A 17,276-nucleotide genomic window follows, 5' to 3' on the forward strand; every position below is an offset into this window, starting at 1 on the left:
ACTCTCCTTCCATCTTGAGCGAGAGAGACCACCGCCGTGTTTGGAAATTATCGCAAAATCTGTCTGTGCTCCGCATGCCAAATGCGATTAGGAGAGGGAAAAACGCAAAACACATAAAAAGCAGTGGAAACTTGTAAATAGAAAGGGTTTCACTGCAACAGAAACCACTGAAGTTAAATTTTAAAACAAATTTTTTTCAGTTCAAGGATTCGCAAACGCTGAAGCTTAAACACACACTCATGAGCCAAGAATAGAAACAGAAAAAATACACTTAAACAAATTTTTGTAATAATTTACACTTCTGTATATTTACTTCATATATTATTAAATTTTTGTTTGATTTAGCGCAAAATAAGAACAGATTTACTCTGTGATAGAAATATAAACATTCTTTTCAATATCCCAATGTTGTGATGTTTTCATCATATTTGATTTGAATTTAAAACCGGCATTTCCTTGACGTGCTTGGCGATTCACTTATTGTTTTAAGTTTCCGGTTACTTTAATTAATCGCGCAGTATTAAATTTTTTTTATTAAACTAATAATGTTTTGAGAGAACTAGGATTTCTCACATGAAAATTATGCATTCAAAATTGTTCTCAGATCATAGACTTTTCTCTTAAAAATACCGAATTTCAAGCTATCTGCAAAATATTAATTTTTCTTTAATCATTGAATTAATTTTTGAAGTATTCCAACCTATAAAAACTATTCCTTTTACCAAAGCAAGTTTAATTCGACCTTTAAATTTGATTTAATTCATTACCGAGGGAGTTGGAGTTAAAATTTAGTTTCATTCATAATTTTTATTTTTCTTTTTAATAAAATTTGGAGACCACATAAGCTGTTTAATGAATACAAATTTGATGAAATTCATCTCAAACCTATTTTAAATAACGTTGAACACCTGATAGCCCTGTTGTGTGTACGTCAGGTCATTATTTTTATATTTTTTATTGCGAGCTACTCTTGCAGGGTTCCATTTTCAAAACTTGAGCAAGCTCTATGGAATGCAGACGGATCATTTGTCCGGCCGGCGATTTGGCGCCAAAAGCGTGGGTGCGCGCGAGAAAAGGGACCTGTTGGTCCTGACCTGCGAGCTAGAGAGAGACTGAATGCCTGGCTGAGCAAACAAAGCACGCCCCCTGAATGATCACTTTCGAGAAGAATTTGTGGCCGAATCGCCGCGCACACGCTAATTACCGCGCTAATCATCCGCCCAAGAGGGAGAGGAGCCGCGAGGAGAGGCACGAATTAATTTGGCCGTGATTGATGACCACACATTTCACTTTTTACGCCTATTTATCCAAACACGTATGGAAGAAAAAATAAAACCTGCTCGCCCGAGTGTTTAAAAATAATGCCCGCCTTAATTAGATGCTATCCCTTTTCCGAAACAAATATAAATTTCTTCTTCGTCTTCTTCCCAGACCTTTGGTTTTTTTATAAATTATATATTCCTGAAGGGGAGAAGAAGAAGAAGAAGCGACGGTCCGGGTGTGAATTTTACTGTCCAGGCTCATTTGTCTCTCTCTATAGGTAGACGAGAGGAGAGAGGAAAAGTCGGGAACCTTTTTTCAAAAGGTTGTAAAAATTTATGACTGAAGGGAATATCCATCGAGAGAGATGCAATAAATTATATAATGGCGATTGAAGTGAGTTGTAAAAATGCACCGTGAAAGTGTCAAACATTCCAAACAAAAAAAAATCGTTCTGGTGATTGATTTTGGGGTTTGATCTGACAGCTTCGGGGTCCATAAAGAGGCAGTTCGTAAATTTAATTTTTTTTCACTGAAGTTACTTTCATTCCAAATATTGTTATCCTTTGATAAAATTGTGTTTTATTTATTTTTGGTAATATTCAATATTCTCAATTGGATCCTTGTTGGTTTGCCATATTGCAGGGTTTTAAAATTCTTTCGTTATAGGGTGCTGTTGAAAAACATTACAAGCCAAGCCACGTTTTCATATTTTTTTTTCCGAGAAATCCCCCGGAGCGCGGGGAGAGATTTTTCTTCTACAACATGTTGTCCTCTATTACAAAGAGGGACACATGTGCGCGGACAATACGGCGAGGAAAGAAAAAAATCTCTTGAATTTTCCTCTAATCTCCAGAATTTAAGTAGAGACAGATGAGCAGCGATAGTAAAAATAATATATAATAAAATTCGCCTGGCGTGAAATAACGCGGGAGAAAGAGAGAAAAAAAGAAAGAGGAGAGGCCTGTTGGCTGGTTATATCTTTGTGCCTCCTCATCCACCATTTCCTGTCTCTCTCTCACTCTGATCTGTGTGTGTATGTGTGTGTGCTCCTGTGTGTGTGTGCTGGATTGCCAAATATTTGTTTGGTGTGGGCATCATCCATCAGTGGGGGAGGCTTTTTTTGTACCTGCTGCTGCCAGCCGAGCAGCAGCTCTAACTTCTTCTCTATTCCAACTGAAAGATTGTGGTACTCACCATGGAGACTGGAATGGGGCCTGTGGAGCCGTTGGGGTAGTGGTAGGGGGACACCAGGTAGCCCATGTTGAGGGCCGACTGGGCCATGGCGTCCACCTTGCCTGTGAAATGAACGCCCGAGGAGGCTCGTTAGCGGTCGAATTTACAATCAGCAGGCGGCTCACGCGAGCGAGAGTCGTCCGTCGAGTTTGAATAAATATAAAAAAACAGGAAAGACGAAGGAAAATATTCATTTTGACTCACCGAAGACGGGGCTGTGCTCGCTGCTCCTCGCCGCCGCATTGCTCTTCGGAGAAAAACTGCTGCTTTGGCTCTTCTCCTGCAAAAATAGAACAAAATTTGATTAATAAAAATGTACTAAAATACAATAGCGTTTAATTTTGATTTAAAAAAATATGTATTTCAACTTGTGCTCAATAATTCTTGACGATGGGAATAGCCTGTCTATTGTTGCCGAAATAAACGTTTTGCCATCTGAGAAAAAAAGGCGCCTTCAAGTTGTTCCAATTTACAAATTTTGTGTTACATTGAACTGTTCTAAATATTAAAAAAAAAAATTACCTTCTTCAAGTTAATCAATTTTTAGCCTCGAATAAGTTTCAAACATATCAAATGCGCCATGTGATGCAAAAATAATCAAATTTTCCTTAAATGTATTTCTTTTAAACATTTTTAAACCTCTTTTATAATAGGTGAGGAAACTTGTAGATTTTCTTTATTCTTTACAAGTCTGCACTGATTGGTGTGCCGGGAGAGATTTTTTGTTTCCCAAAAGTGTGTTTGCTTTTGCTACCTGGTGCATGGATGGATGGGCCCTGTAATTAGCGCACGTTTCGGGGAAGACGCGACCCTCGGGCTGATTGTTTGAACAACGATTTGAGCGCCTAATTGAATTCCGAATGAAATTGGTTTGACTGTGACTTATTTTAACAACGATATTAAAAAGAAAAAAAAGCTTTTCCGTAAGACTTTAAAACAAAAGAAAAATGCTCGCCTTTAAATTTAACACCCTTTTGTTGTGAAAGCAGCTGATAAAAAAAAAACTGTTTAGGGAGGAATTTATGTTTTTTATAACCGCTCCCCCATTCCGGACATGCTGTCGATTTTGATAGAGGTGCGCATAGATTCTCTGGTTTTTTTTTCTCTGGCGCGAGAGCAGGTAGTAGTGAGCTGTTGCCTGCCATTACGCCTTAACACTCTTTCCCGAGCAAACAAGGGGGATTGTTTCAGGAATTTAACAACTGCTTTTTGTGACTGTGGCCGCGGGCGACGACCAGCTTAATATAAGAAGAAAACCGATTTTCGCGCCGCCGCCAGCACCTGCCAAGTGCTTTTCACCAGTTTATTGGAGGAAAAGTGTAATTGAAACGGTGCAGGCCCGTTATGTAAATAATAAAAAAATAAAATATCAAGCGACCCCACAGAGGAGAAGTTTGCCAATTAATTGATTGCTGCCGGTTTTATTGCACGCACAAAAAAAAAGAAGAAGCACAAGATTATTTGGAAGGATTTTTTTTATTGCTTTGATTATAAGTCTGCAGAGGGGAATCGTTATTAAAAATATAAAAAAAATCAATGATTGACGGCGGCAAAAGAAATAAATTGTTTACGAGCGAGACGTGAGCTTAAGGGCGGACCCACCGGAGAGTTCAATCTGCAATGATAAGCACGCAGTTGAATGAAAATCAATGCCAGAGTTTACTTAGGATAGTGCAAAACCGGTATTTTGCAAGTCTGTTAAAAATTAATTTAAATTAAAGTGGAAAATAACAACAAAAAATTATAAAATTTATATAAATAAAATCCTCTTTTCATCAAAAAATCTTATATAGACAGTATTTTATTTAAACAAATCGCCAAGGAAAGAGGCCTAGCGTTTTAGGCACGAAACGATCTTCGACTTTTCAAGATATTTGTTTATAATCGCGTCTGTCTGCGGTAATTAAGCCGCTCGACAAAAGGAGTGAAAAAATGGGCAGGTTTCTCCGCAGCCACCAACAAAAAGCTCGAAAATTGAGAGGATCGCGTGTCGTCGAGCTTTCAATCTAGTTTTCTCTATTTACTTTTGTCGTTGAAACGGCCTGAATAAAATAAATCTGGCGAGGTCTCATTAAGCCCTAAATAATTTGATAATTGTCCGGGCCGCAATTATTTAATTTCGGGCACCCAACACCTGGAGTTTGATCGAAATCCTATTTGACACGCACGGCGCAAAAACACACTCTGTTTTGTTAAAACAATAATTTATTGCTCTGCATGTTAAAAAAGCGCTGCCGGCGCGCGAATACCTGTTTCGCAGTCGCCCTCTTTGCTTTGTTAGTTATAGAGCTGCCTTAATTTTTTTTTTTGCACTCGGCGCACCTCTCGTTGTAAAAGAATAAAAACGAGAGATAAGATTTTCGTCTTCGATCCGATTTTTACAATTTTCCGTTCGTTACTCTTTCCACTTGTGTTGCGATTGACGTCTGCTTAGCTTTTATGACTTTATGGTGAATTGAGTAATGTGAGAAAAAGCGTGTTCAATGCCGCTTTTATTTCGTGATTGAATTACACCTCCTCGTGTAAAATGCCTTTTCGCACCTTTACACTCTCGTTAGCGACGACAATAATTATCTCCTATTAGTGCAGTTTGTTTCATAATAAATAATTTTTACTGAAGTATACAGCAAGGAAATTAGTATTTGTAAATATTTTGAAAGATGTAATAAAAATTGTCACCCTTTTAATAAACTCTTGATTCAACTAATTTCCTTCAAAATTACTTCTTGGAAAATAATAATTATTTAAAAACATTAAAAATACTATTATTCAACCACTTAAAACAAGAATAAAACCAAAGAAACAATGCAGGAATGTATAAGTCTCCTTATTTATTATAGTTTTTTACTTCCCTTCTCAAAAGAGAAACAAAAAATTTGAAAATAATGACATATGCGGCAGAATTTGGATGAAAATCCAATCTAATTTTGTGTATCATTTCTTTATAAAAAAATCGCCGTTAAGAAAGTTGAATACTTCGATCAGAAAACATCAAATCAATTATATAAAAAAAATGATTGCTTCAAATGTTTGTTGTTTGTTTTGGTGATTTGAAAATATCTCAATTATATTGATCTTTAAGATTATGAGCCATGCTTATTCTTAAGCCCAAAAATATAGAACTGCAGATTCAAAATATGTGGACACTCTCTTCTTCTACTGATTTTGTCGAGTTTTAAACAATTTACTGGTTTGGGATGAAAAGATTATTACACGTTTTCAAAACTCTGCAAATTAGCTTGCTTGCAGCTGATTTTTATCAAATATTAATTTTGGACTCAAATTGCCACTTGTAGCACATATCTTGTCTGTAGAATATTTGTGATTTCAGTGAACAAAAACTCCGATTTGATGCATCAAATGGGAAAATTAGATAAAATGAATAAGAACACTTTTGTACACAATAAATTTTCTAAATTTATATCATCCATCTTTTCTCTCACATTATTCACAAGGCAGCGTTCATTTTAACTCTGCAAAAAGTAAATAAATGCAAAGTGAGCCGCAGACGGCACTTGAGCAAATTTTGACGCGGAGTGGCGTAAAAACAAGGCGACGAAGAGTGTGGAGCGAAAAAGCATTTCCATTGGACGAAAAACACACACAACACGTCTGTCTTTCAGATAGCGAGAGCTGGTCGGTCTGCCAGTCCGTGCTGCCGCTGGAGCGAGCATTAAAAAAAGCGACGTCACACGCAGAGTGAGTGTGTGTGTGTCATTGGCATGTTGTCATTTCATTTATGGTTATCTGAGTAGCGACTGATAAAGAAATTAATATAGCAGTTTTAATTTTAACAAGCGTCCAACACGGGTCCCCTTTTAGCGCGAAATTTGTGAGAAATATTTTTTTGCGAATAAAAAAAAGTAGAGTTCTTGTCAGGCAATAAAATTTTCTCCACCTGCTTTTATCCAAATAAAAATTCGAGCGAGCCTTTGCACATGAAAAGCCGAGCATTCCTGCCTGCTTTTATTCACGCTGCGGCCAACAATGCCCAGTACGACAACAAAGGAAAAATCCCCCAGCAGCTCAGGCAGTGCCAAAAACATGGGAACCTATATCAAGAGAGCTTTTCTTCTCTCTTTCTTTCTTGCCCAGCAACCAAAAAACAAACTTTCCCACTGGCGCTTTTATCGGGAGGAAAATTATTGTGAAAACCATAGTGGCCTGACCTGAGAGTGAACAAGAAAGGCCTCCGTGAAAAGCATGCAGCCGCACAGCTCCCCGGAATTAAGGGCAGTGCTGCAATGCGTGGGTGGATAAAATTTAATTTCAAGAATTGGTTCTAGAAAATTTAAGCATCAATTCCTAATTATCAGAATTAAGAAATATTTATCAAGAAAATTATTAATAAATAAATTTATTATAATTGTGTGGGAGGTAAAATTATGTTAATATTTCCACGGCTTAATTTAGAAAAATCATTTATGGAGACTTTAAACTTAAAAAAATCTCAACGAATCGTTATTAACTGAAAAAAAAACATTATTTTATGATTTTATAACATAATTTGCGAGTCGGATGGAACTTTGAACTTTTTCAATTGCTTTTGATTTTCAACCTTCAAATTGGGAATAAAAGAATTTATCAGAAAATTAACAGAAAGGTCACGTCACAAGAACAGAGATTTTTAACAAAAAACTTTCAAATTATTGGCCAACTATTAATCAAATTTTTGCAATAATTAATTTATTGAAAAACAAGTATTAATACAAATGTATTAAAAAAAGATTATTTAAAATTAAATTTTTGTTTTGAAAATATAATTGTATTTGAAAAGCAGGTACAATTTTTATAAGACGTTTCGCGTACTACCCCTCTTTCGAAAGCGTCCAATTTGAGCGTGAAAATATCTTTCCACTTCCCCTGTTGTTGAACAACCACTTGAGTAAATTTGTGAAAAACAACAAATTGCTGCGGAAAGGTAGGTCCGTAGAGACCTGGCTGAACAAGCAGAGGATGGACCTTCCTTCTCGCTCTTTCCCTTCCTCCTCCTTCTCGTTCTTTGTACATTATTTTTATTTTTTGTGGCCGCAGCCCTGGCCTGGCAGCCGCAGGTAGGGAACGAAAAATGATTTTTATAATCCCATGTCATGTCTTCTCTCTCTCTCTTCTTGTTGGTTTTATTTATGGCACTCATTTTGGAGGCAGGCGAATTCAAGGAAAAATCAACAGTCACTCTCGTGGTGTAAATCAAGCACGCCAGCCAGCGCGAGTGAAGAAGAAAAAAAGCGAAGAAAACACAACGAGGGGCGCGCGAAGCGAATTCCGAAATTTACAATGTCGACGCCCACGACTCGATGGGAAATTCATTCCGCGTGTTCTTGTAGGCACAAGAAGTCTGCACGTGCAATTCCATTTATTGATTTGCATGGGAATAAAAAAAAAACACTCTAAAAAAATGAGTTTAAGAAAAAATTATATACAGCAATAGATTACCAGAAAAAATTTGCACAGATTTATAAAACAATCTCATAATCACACTTTACATGCCAAAATTTGTATTTATTCTAATTTTTGTATCTAGGCAATCGGCAATAAAATTCTCCGCTCTAACCTCTTGAATCCATAGAATATATTGCAAAAAATTGTTATGAAGATAAAAGAGACCAAAGGAAATTTGTATATGCTATTTTCCCGCGCAAAGTTTGGTTTGCGTCTTTTGGTTGCTGGAAAATGGTAAACTCGCGCTCGCGGGACGCAGCAAAGCATGAAAATAAAGCGATTTTTTGTCAAAGGCCGCGAAACGACATCAAAGAGACGCAGGCTCGGAGCAGTGGTGCTGGGAAAAGTCGCACGAAATTAGCCGCACACGGCATCAGGACACTTTAAATAGATTTACGCACTAACCTCACCAAAAAATTTGCTCCTCCCGCCCTTTTCCATGACACTAATTTGACCCTTTCAACGGATATAGGCGGAAAACACATTTTCAACTGAATTTGTAAATTAAAATGCAAAATCTTTCTAATTAAAAATATAAAATTTAAGAATCAAAAAAGACTAAAACAGTTAATTTTTTTGTACATAAATAAAAAAAGGGGTAGTTGTTAAAATAAATCTGAATTTTTTTCATACTTAACACGGACGATTATAATTTAAAATCTTGTACAATGAAAAAATTCTGGGTGCTATACAAGTGTTTTCTATTTATTTTGCAATTTTTGACTTTCATTTAAATTTTAAAATTTCCATACAAAATAAGTTTCAGGCCAGAAATTAGATATTTTCAAATCATATAAAGAAAATTAAATTGGGACTTGACATTTGCTTTTAAGATTTCTTCACTGAAAATTAATTTTTTACAACGAATGTTGAGATAGCAAACTCAAACAAATTGCTCCAGCTCGTGGTGGACTAGAGCTTACATTTGAGGGGTAGAACTCTCATTTGATTTAGCACCCCTCCCAAGGAACTCAAAAAATACCTCATGAGTCCCAAAGATGGGCTGAGTGCAAAAATTTACTCCTCAATCAAAAGTTAATTTAAAGAAAGTAAGGAAATTGATTTTTCTGTAATTAAAATAAACATAAAAGTTAATTCTAGAGAAAACAATCACTCTTTTAACGCATTTAAAAAGTTAACAAAATGTATTAGAACAAATTTAAAATAATAAATAGCATTTTCATACAATTTTAATTTCAAACATAAAACAATTTTATTAGAATCGTTGAAGCACCTTTGATACAACACCTAGAAATATTTGACTAAATTTTAAACAATAAATTTTTAGCACATATTTTATTCAAAGAATCACTTATCAAAAATTTTCAAAAGGATTTTACACCCAACTTTCTATATCCTGGGTTTTTTCTTTTGTCAATAAAGCTCCACTTCTCCTTTTTTTTGTGTCGCCTGCTTCTTCTTTTCCAAATAGCCCCCAATAAACGAGGGACCGCTAGTCGCTTCCAGGAAACAGACGAAAATCCCAAATCCTCCCCCGCTCGCGCTCTCTCGAAGCCGAACCCAATTAGCCGCGGACAAAACCGGCGAAATGTGTCGATTCACCCGCGCTGCTTCTTTTTGTACCCGGGCGGGTTTGTTTTCATAAAATATTCAGGGTCAGGCGCGCACGGACAAGAAAAATAGTCGAGTGTGTGTGTGAGCTGCACACATAAAAACAGACAAGGAGAGTATTAAAAAACATGGCTGCTCTCGCTCGGCCCTCCTTCCTTCCAATCTGATAAACGCACAGACTTCTAACCGACGAGAAGCTGAATCTTTTTTTTTTTTTGGTAAACGAAATTCGAAATTCGGCCCCGGTGGAATTTGGTTCGGCGCCCTGCCAATTGGGGTTGACGGGGTCAGGAATTCGTCTTAATGAATTGCTCCACCACGGAAGCAAGGCAAGGAATTCCAATTAATTCCGAGCTGTCTAAAGAAGAAGTTTAACAGTCCTGTCAGGGCAGCTTGTTATCGCCTCGGCAGATTATAGTGTGAGCGAGATTGACAAGCAGTCGAGAGGGCGATTTATCACCAAATCTTCGCCATTCCAACTTGGGTTATCTAATGGACTATTTTGAGGCCGACTGATATCAAATTTATATATTTATGAAAACAATGAAAGGAACTTTGAAAATAAATAGCACAAATTACCATAATCTTGTTTTACTCTTAAATATTAACAATTAATTCAGATCATTAAAATAAATTATAAAATAATACAATAAAATTCAAATCTATATAATAATTATTTTTCTTTTTTTTAATAATAATAATTAATAATATCTGAATTTTTATTTAACGTAATGTAACCGATATAAATAGATTAAAATTAAAAAAATATTAGAAAATAGTAAAAAGAGATTAAAATACAAATAAAAAAAGTATTTTTCTTTTTTTTAAATAATAATTAATAATATCTTAATTTTTATTTAACGTAATATAATAAATTTTAATCCTCCTTATTTGAGTTAAATTTATATTTCAGTTTTAAATATTAATTTAAATATTTTGCCGCCAAATGTCACCGGATTCCGCGAATTTCTGACCTGCCGCGAGTTGTGCCAAGAATGAAGCTTGAATATAACAAACGAGCCAAATTTCCGGGAAAGTCGCTCTCAACATGGACTTGCCAATTACACCAATTCGAAAACCTGTTCCTCTCCCATGTGTGTTATGCATTCTGATTCGATTCGGGCCGACTGGCGCACGTGACCAAACAGAATCAACACGTGGTTCGCCAGTGCTCATTTTCGGCGCCTAACTAACACCGAGATTAACCCCGGGGCCAGCTACGGAAAGAATTTTGCGATCCTTTCAACGAGGCATGTCTATACATGTGACCCTCGTTTGAGGTGGGTTTTCGGGCTGGGAAGGAACTCTCACCTGGGACTCAGTAAGGTCGATCAGACTATTCTTCTCTTCGTTCAGGTTGTTGTCGGGCGAACGCTTCTCGTCGTCGTCGGCGCCGCCCTCGTCCTTAAACACTTTGACTTCGTCCGTCGAGCCCAGATCGTCGCCAGCGGAGCTGGCTGCACTCACGTGCGGCATCTTCACATGTTCGCCGCTCGACACTGACTGCCCCGGCGCCGGCCAATCGCGGCCAACCTCGCCGCGCGCCCTCCCCACCCCGGCACACGAGATTCACCCGAGCCGGTGAACGCCGCCAGCGCCGCCGCCGCCCGCACCACCAACTACGCCCAAACCCGAAATAGTCGCCTGATTTAAAAATAAAATTCTTTCAACTCGCCGCGCCGCTTTCTTTGTGCTTCCTTTTTGGGACGCAAAGCAGGGCCGACGGGGCCGAATCGCCGAAATTAAATTCGCGTCCATCCGCGGCCCTCGGCACCCTCGCGAGATCCACCCCCGAGAAGGCGCTCATGCGCCCCCTACGCCAATCCCGAACTTGCCGGCCGCTGGGTACTTTTCTTTCCACCCTCGAGGGTGGCTGCCCAGTTCCTTCCGCCTTTTATTGGTCGCCTCCCTCGAATGCCTTTTGTGTCATTCTCTTTTTTCGGCTTGCGTATATATGTGTGTGTATTAAGTTTGACAATACATACGCACACACATGCATGCACCCCATCCGCATTTATATACAACTTGTTCCTCGCTCCGTTTTTTTCCATTGTCGTCTTCTTTTGGGTCAGGGGACGTGCGAGTGAATGAAAGCGACGAGAGAGCAGCTATACGGGGTTTGTTATTATCATCCAACTTGAAAAGATGATCCTCTTTCATCAGGTGCAGAGCAGGCATATACGCTATACAAATAAAAATTATTAGGAAAAGACCTGCTGATTTATTGCAGCGGACTTTCGTCTATTTTCAGCTATATATAATAAAAACTTTTAGCTCCAGTTGGTTTCGGAAACTTTTTTAGAGAAAAAAATGCTACTTCAAACTTCCATTTTTGAATCAAAATTTGCCAAAGTGCACGTCAAATTTTTCATAGCTATTTTGAATTTACATTATTATTATTTAAATAAATAAAAATGGTTACAAAATGTATAAATAAAAACTATTTTAAATACTTTTTCTGACTAAATTTATTTTCACTGAAAATTTATACTTTTCTATGAAAAATGATTTAAAATTCTAGATCAAAATTATGAGAAAATAGATGGATTTTTATACCTATGCATTTTTTAGCAAAGCTGTTTTTTTTTATAATAAATAATTAGAAAAATCTAACAGCTTCAAATTATCTCCAAAAAAGTTTCCTTTATTCTTATAATTTTTGCAAAAGTTTGTGTATTTTTAGTAAGCCATACTATTAATTTTTTTCAAGCTTTTTATAAATATCTTTCCTCATCAACTTCCGACAAGTTTAATCTATTTTATATTGAAAATCAGTCGTTTCGTTAAAGACCAAAAATTACAAACAGACACACACGTGTGCCGCAGTCGGTGTTGGAAATAAACTCGGAACTTTTTTCCTACTTCACTTTCCTCCCCGAAAGTATAATATTGTATGCATCAGTCATAAAAACGGTGCGTGTGCTCAGCGCGCAGCATATAGAAGTAAATTTGTATTTACGATCCGTCAGACACACAGGGCCGAGCGCGCATGCAGAGCACCATCCAGGGGTGAAAATAGACCCACCGACGATTCTCGTGTAAACATCCTTTTTGGACAGTTGCTTTTTTACACAGCAGACACACGAAAACGTCCGACCCAAACGTATTTATAAATACATTTCTCTCTTGATTTGTGTGTTGAGCATCCACCTCGTATTCAGAATACTAATGTGCCTAGCTCCACATGCAGCATTATTTGTCTCTCTCCAACCTCTAATTTTAAATAAATTATAAACGAAAATTAGACTACGATTGGTTTTTTTAAATTTGCTTCAATTATTTAATTATTGATATAATTGAAAATTATTAAAATTAAATTCTCTTAGAATATTACATTATACAATCTCATAAATAATAAATTTAAGTTTAATCAATTTGAAGATAAAATATTATATACTCAGGAGGATGAAAATATGCTAGTCAGAATTTGTACAGCTTTTTTTATAAATATTTTTTTAATATTACTTATTAACATTTTCATTTTATCGCATTTTACTTCCAAGAGGATCAGTAATAACTGCAAATTTGCCAATAGTATTCAGTGTTAAAAATGTAAACATAGCACCTGCATAGTGCATAGCACCAAACTCACTCAGTTTCAATATGTAAACATTTTTGTTATTAACAAGATAATTTATTTATGCATGCCTCTCCTGCTTTTATTATAATTTATAAAATTTAAGTGATCAGGAAAATTTTATTAATTTACATATCGAAAATTTAAAACTTGATTCAGCATGTTTTTTTTTATTATTATTATATAGAAGGTCAAGTGGTGTATATTATTATTTAAAAAGAGCTGCCGCGTGAAAATCCAATAATTCCAGCTGCTGCTGTGGCATCGGAAAAACGAAGTGCGCATAAATCCACTTGGCGGATATTTTTATTATTACTAAGCACACCGTGCGCACTGCACGGAATTATTGTATTTTTTTTTTTATCGAGGTGCTGCAGAGAAATAAAGAAAGAAAAAATTGAAAAGGCTGCTGCGGAACAGAACGCGCCTCTGCGGGACGTCTGCACTGCAACCCGCGATTTTCTATTCATGCGCGTAATGCTGTCATACGCACACAGCTCTCCTCGCAAACGTACAAAACACCAGACCTAATAATAATAATGTCGGTCGAGTTCGCGCATGTACTTCTGCGGTGGAAATAATTAAAGCGACGCATATAGTAGCTTTCAAGTGGAGCAAATATAAAAGAGCCGAGAGCCGAGCTTGTTTTGCACCGACTTGCGTGTAAAAATAATAGGGTTGAAAAAAATTATATGGCCCAAAATTGTCAACATTTGATGATTTTTTTTAATATAAAAAGATTCCAAAATCATCGCTGTATCAAGTTTTCCGAAATAGCATTTTAAAATTGATAAATATTTTCTTATTTTCCAATTTCCAACAAAGTACTTTTTAACAGGCAATTTAAAAAGGAGAGTTTATTGAATTTTCAAAATATAGTCTTATATTTTATGATAAAAAAAATGTTATATTATTACCTAATATTTTGTTTTGTAATTGATTTTATAAGGATTTTGTATTAATTAAACGCATCAATTAAAAGCAAAGTGCATCCTATATATCTCAACATGAAATCCTGCGGCTCCGACTTCAGCAAAGAACAACCCTTCAGTCCCTTCACTCGAAGTCCCAGTGTGAGAAATCACTCAGGTTCCACCTGGAGTGGGAATCGAACCTCAGTCTCCGGGATAGAGGACAAGCGCACGCTCCACTTAGCCCTGTTTCCCGCTTTTTCCTTCTTTCGAGAGTAAAATATACACAACAGAACGCCATCTGTGTGGCGAATCCAAGAATTTCACATCTTTCCCGCACTTGTTGTAATCAGCTGGTGCAAAACTGGTGATTGTCGTGATTGATGGGGTGAAGGTGAACAAAACAAAAAAACATTAACAGAGAAGAAAGGGTGCATACAAATTACAAGGATATTTTCCAGTCTTTCTCATTGAGGATCAGCATTTTCCGCGATGAAGTCCAACATTTTGCAGACGTTTGTTCAACGTTCAGCAACTTCAGCACCAAAGACACAACTCAGCCAAGGTAAAGTGAAAACATTTTGATATTGCATCATTGTATTTCATGAGAATTATGAGAAATCTCACTTTTTTTTCAATAATTATCTTGAAGATTGAAATTAAAAATAATCGAATTGACTGAGAAACACTACTTCACAATCTAAAAATTTATCTCAAAAACTAAATTTTTATGCACAATAGGTTTTAACAAAGAGACTTATGTTTTCAGTGTTCGGCTTCCAATCTTCCAATTTTAATTTAGTTATGTCATAGCTTTAGTGTCGATTTAAGAGTACATGTGCTTAATTCCTTCTATAAATTTTAGGCAAAATATTTTCCAAACATTACGAAGAGAAAAGTTTTCCTCGTTAGTATAAAAAAATATTAATTGCACCGCTAGTACTTCCCAATATTGTTAGTAACATGAAGATTAAATACATGATTGCATGATAGTACATAAGTTTATTTGATATGATCACCATTCTGCATTTGAAATCATGCTGTCACTTGGGCTGATAAACTATAGACGAACGAATTTAGAAAATTTCTCTTAGGAATACGGCTTTTAGAAAGAAAAAAACTGAAACATCTATTCTTCGGAGAATTTTGATAATTATACTAATAATTATCGGTTCGGATCTACAAATTTTAATTGAAAATTTCATTATGACAAGTGATGGTGTTTTAATTATTGCATTGTGGATTAAAAAATTGCATAATTAGATTGGATTCAGTGGATTTAATTTTTATATGTAATTTATGATGTTTTACATCTCATTTATTCTAGTTATAAATTTATTAAAAATTATTTTCATATATTTTGCAAAAAAAAAAAAAATAATAATCAAGGAGGAATAAGAAGGAAAATACTCTATGCACGCCAAATTTTTATTCACCCCGCGCGAGCATTTTTTTTTTCAAACACACACAGAAGCATTTTGTGTTAAAAAGGACTGCGAAAATCTGGCGGAGGCATGCGCCGCCGAGTTGCACGGGCGCGTAATGAGCCCTCTTTTCGAAAGAGAAGGAAAGAAAGAAAGGCGCAGAGAAAATAATAATGCACATACAGCAGTATGATAATCTGTTGTTGGCGCTTTTGAAACAAAAAGCGGCAGCAGCGAGTGACATGCATCATCGCTCGCTCGCGCGTTATTACGCGACGGGTACAGAGAGTATAGTCCCCTAATTACTCATTCTGCAAGAAGCTTTTAGGTATACTAGCATTATGTATATGCGCCGCGGCCGGGCTTTTAAGCAGATTTTTCAGCGCGCGCGGACCAAACGAAAAGCAGGGGCTGTGAGTGCAATAATTGTTTTCCAGAGCATGCACGTACATATTATGGCAGGGGGTGGGGTTGAAATTGAGACCCTTGACAAACCACTTAGTACAAGCCAGACAGCTGCGATTTCCAACCGAGCCTTGTGTTTAGAGGCAATCACGTGTCCCTGCAAATACTAATGTCTCCTCCGATGCTGTCTATAATATGCAACAAATGCAGGCGCGGTGCCAATTGGATTTGCGTCAAATCATGTGTGCAGTTTCGCGTGTAGAAAGCGCTGCTGCTGATGGGCGGGCAGGCGGACGAACGAACGCACGCACGGCCAGCGCGTTCTTTTTTCTGATCTTTCTGATAAAAAAGCAGTGTACGCGCTCTACGCGACGAGTGTCTGCAATCAGGCCCGGACTGCTCGACGCCCATATTAAGCAACACCGGACTTCATTAATAAAGGCATTTAATTTTCCATTAATTTAAGGCAAAATTAATAAATTAAAGGGAAAATCAATACACTCGTCATATTCAATTCTCTTTTTCATCAAATTATTGATTTTTTTTAATCATTGATTAATTTTTCGTTTGGAAAAAATATATTATTAAATCTGCCAAAAAAAATTATGATTTCCTGATATAATGTTTAAAAAATTTAAACCATAATACACGATTAATAAAGTTGCAAGCACAATAAATTAAGATTTTTGTAAAATTTGAAGTATTTGGAATTAAAAAATTTTAAGCACGTTGTTGTTTTGTGACTACAAAACTTGCAATATTTTATCAATTTTTTTAACAGCTGCTGCTCAAAATGATTCATTCTCATGAATTTTGAGAGCAAAATTTAGCACCTTCATAGAGTGGACCAATTGGACAACGAGCTTCATCCTCGTGGAATTTTTTTTTTCAAAAAGCAGCTAATTGAAGAAAAAAACTGTTTTCTTTTACTTCACGAAATTTTTTTATTATTGAAGCTAATTTTTCTGAAATTAATAATTGTATTGTCAGTTTTCGTCCATAATTCTGAATTTTTTTAAATCCTCAAAATGAAAGGTGGGTTTAGTGAAAAATTAAAACCCAGAATAAACCTTGCTGTCCTTTTATTTTGTTATTTTTTCAGCAAAGTTAAGGCTGATTTTTTTTTAAATTTGCAACAAAAATATAAATGCAATTTTCCTCTTTGGTTCAAAATGTTATTAATTTTTTTTTTCAAATTTCATTCGATAAAACCTGGTGAGGTGGCTGTAGTGAGTTCAACCTCGAGATGATCAATTTAATGAGGGTAAAAGAGCAATCTCACACTATAATCCGCACAAATGCATTTTTTGCTAAATAAATATTATCTCAATGATGCAAATTTATTGTCAAATCACAAAACTATGCCTATGTTTCCAAATTTTATATTAAAATTATATTAATTCTCAGTATTTACACGCAAAATATCGCTTTAAATACTTGGTCAAGTTC

The 17,276-nt window shown here is 36.2% G+C and overlaps 1 protein-coding gene across 6 annotated transcripts in view; it reads right to left on the reverse strand.

The window, feature by feature from the left end:
• LOC132193005 (protein pangolin, isoforms A/H/I/S) overlaps nt 1-11,028 on the reverse strand; it is a 47,526-nt gene extending 36,498 nt beyond the window's left edge. For all 6 annotated transcript variants that reach the window (XM_059613285.1, XM_059613282.1, XM_059613283.1 and 3 more), the window contains exons 1-3: nt 10,822-11,028; nt 2,701-2,776; nt 2,458-2,558 (exon numbers count right to left, since the gene is read on the reverse strand). In XM_059613285.1, the coding sequence (XP_059469268.1) occupies nt 2,458-2,558; nt 2,701-2,776; nt 10,822-10,986 (342 nt within the window). In that variant the 5' untranslated portion in view covers nt 10,987-11,028. The remainder of the gene's footprint in view (nt 1-2,457; nt 2,559-2,700; nt 2,777-10,821) is intronic.
• Nucleotides 11,029-17,276: the final 6,248 nt, after the last annotated feature.

The sequence above is a fragment of the Neocloeon triangulifer genome, unplaced genomic scaffold (assembly GCF_031216515.1).
Source record: "Neocloeon triangulifer isolate White Clay Creek 2 clone unplaced genomic scaffold, ASM3121651v1 ptg000003l, whole genome shotgun sequence".
NCBI lineage: Eukaryota > Metazoa > Arthropoda > Insecta > Ephemeroptera > Baetidae > Neocloeon > Neocloeon triangulifer.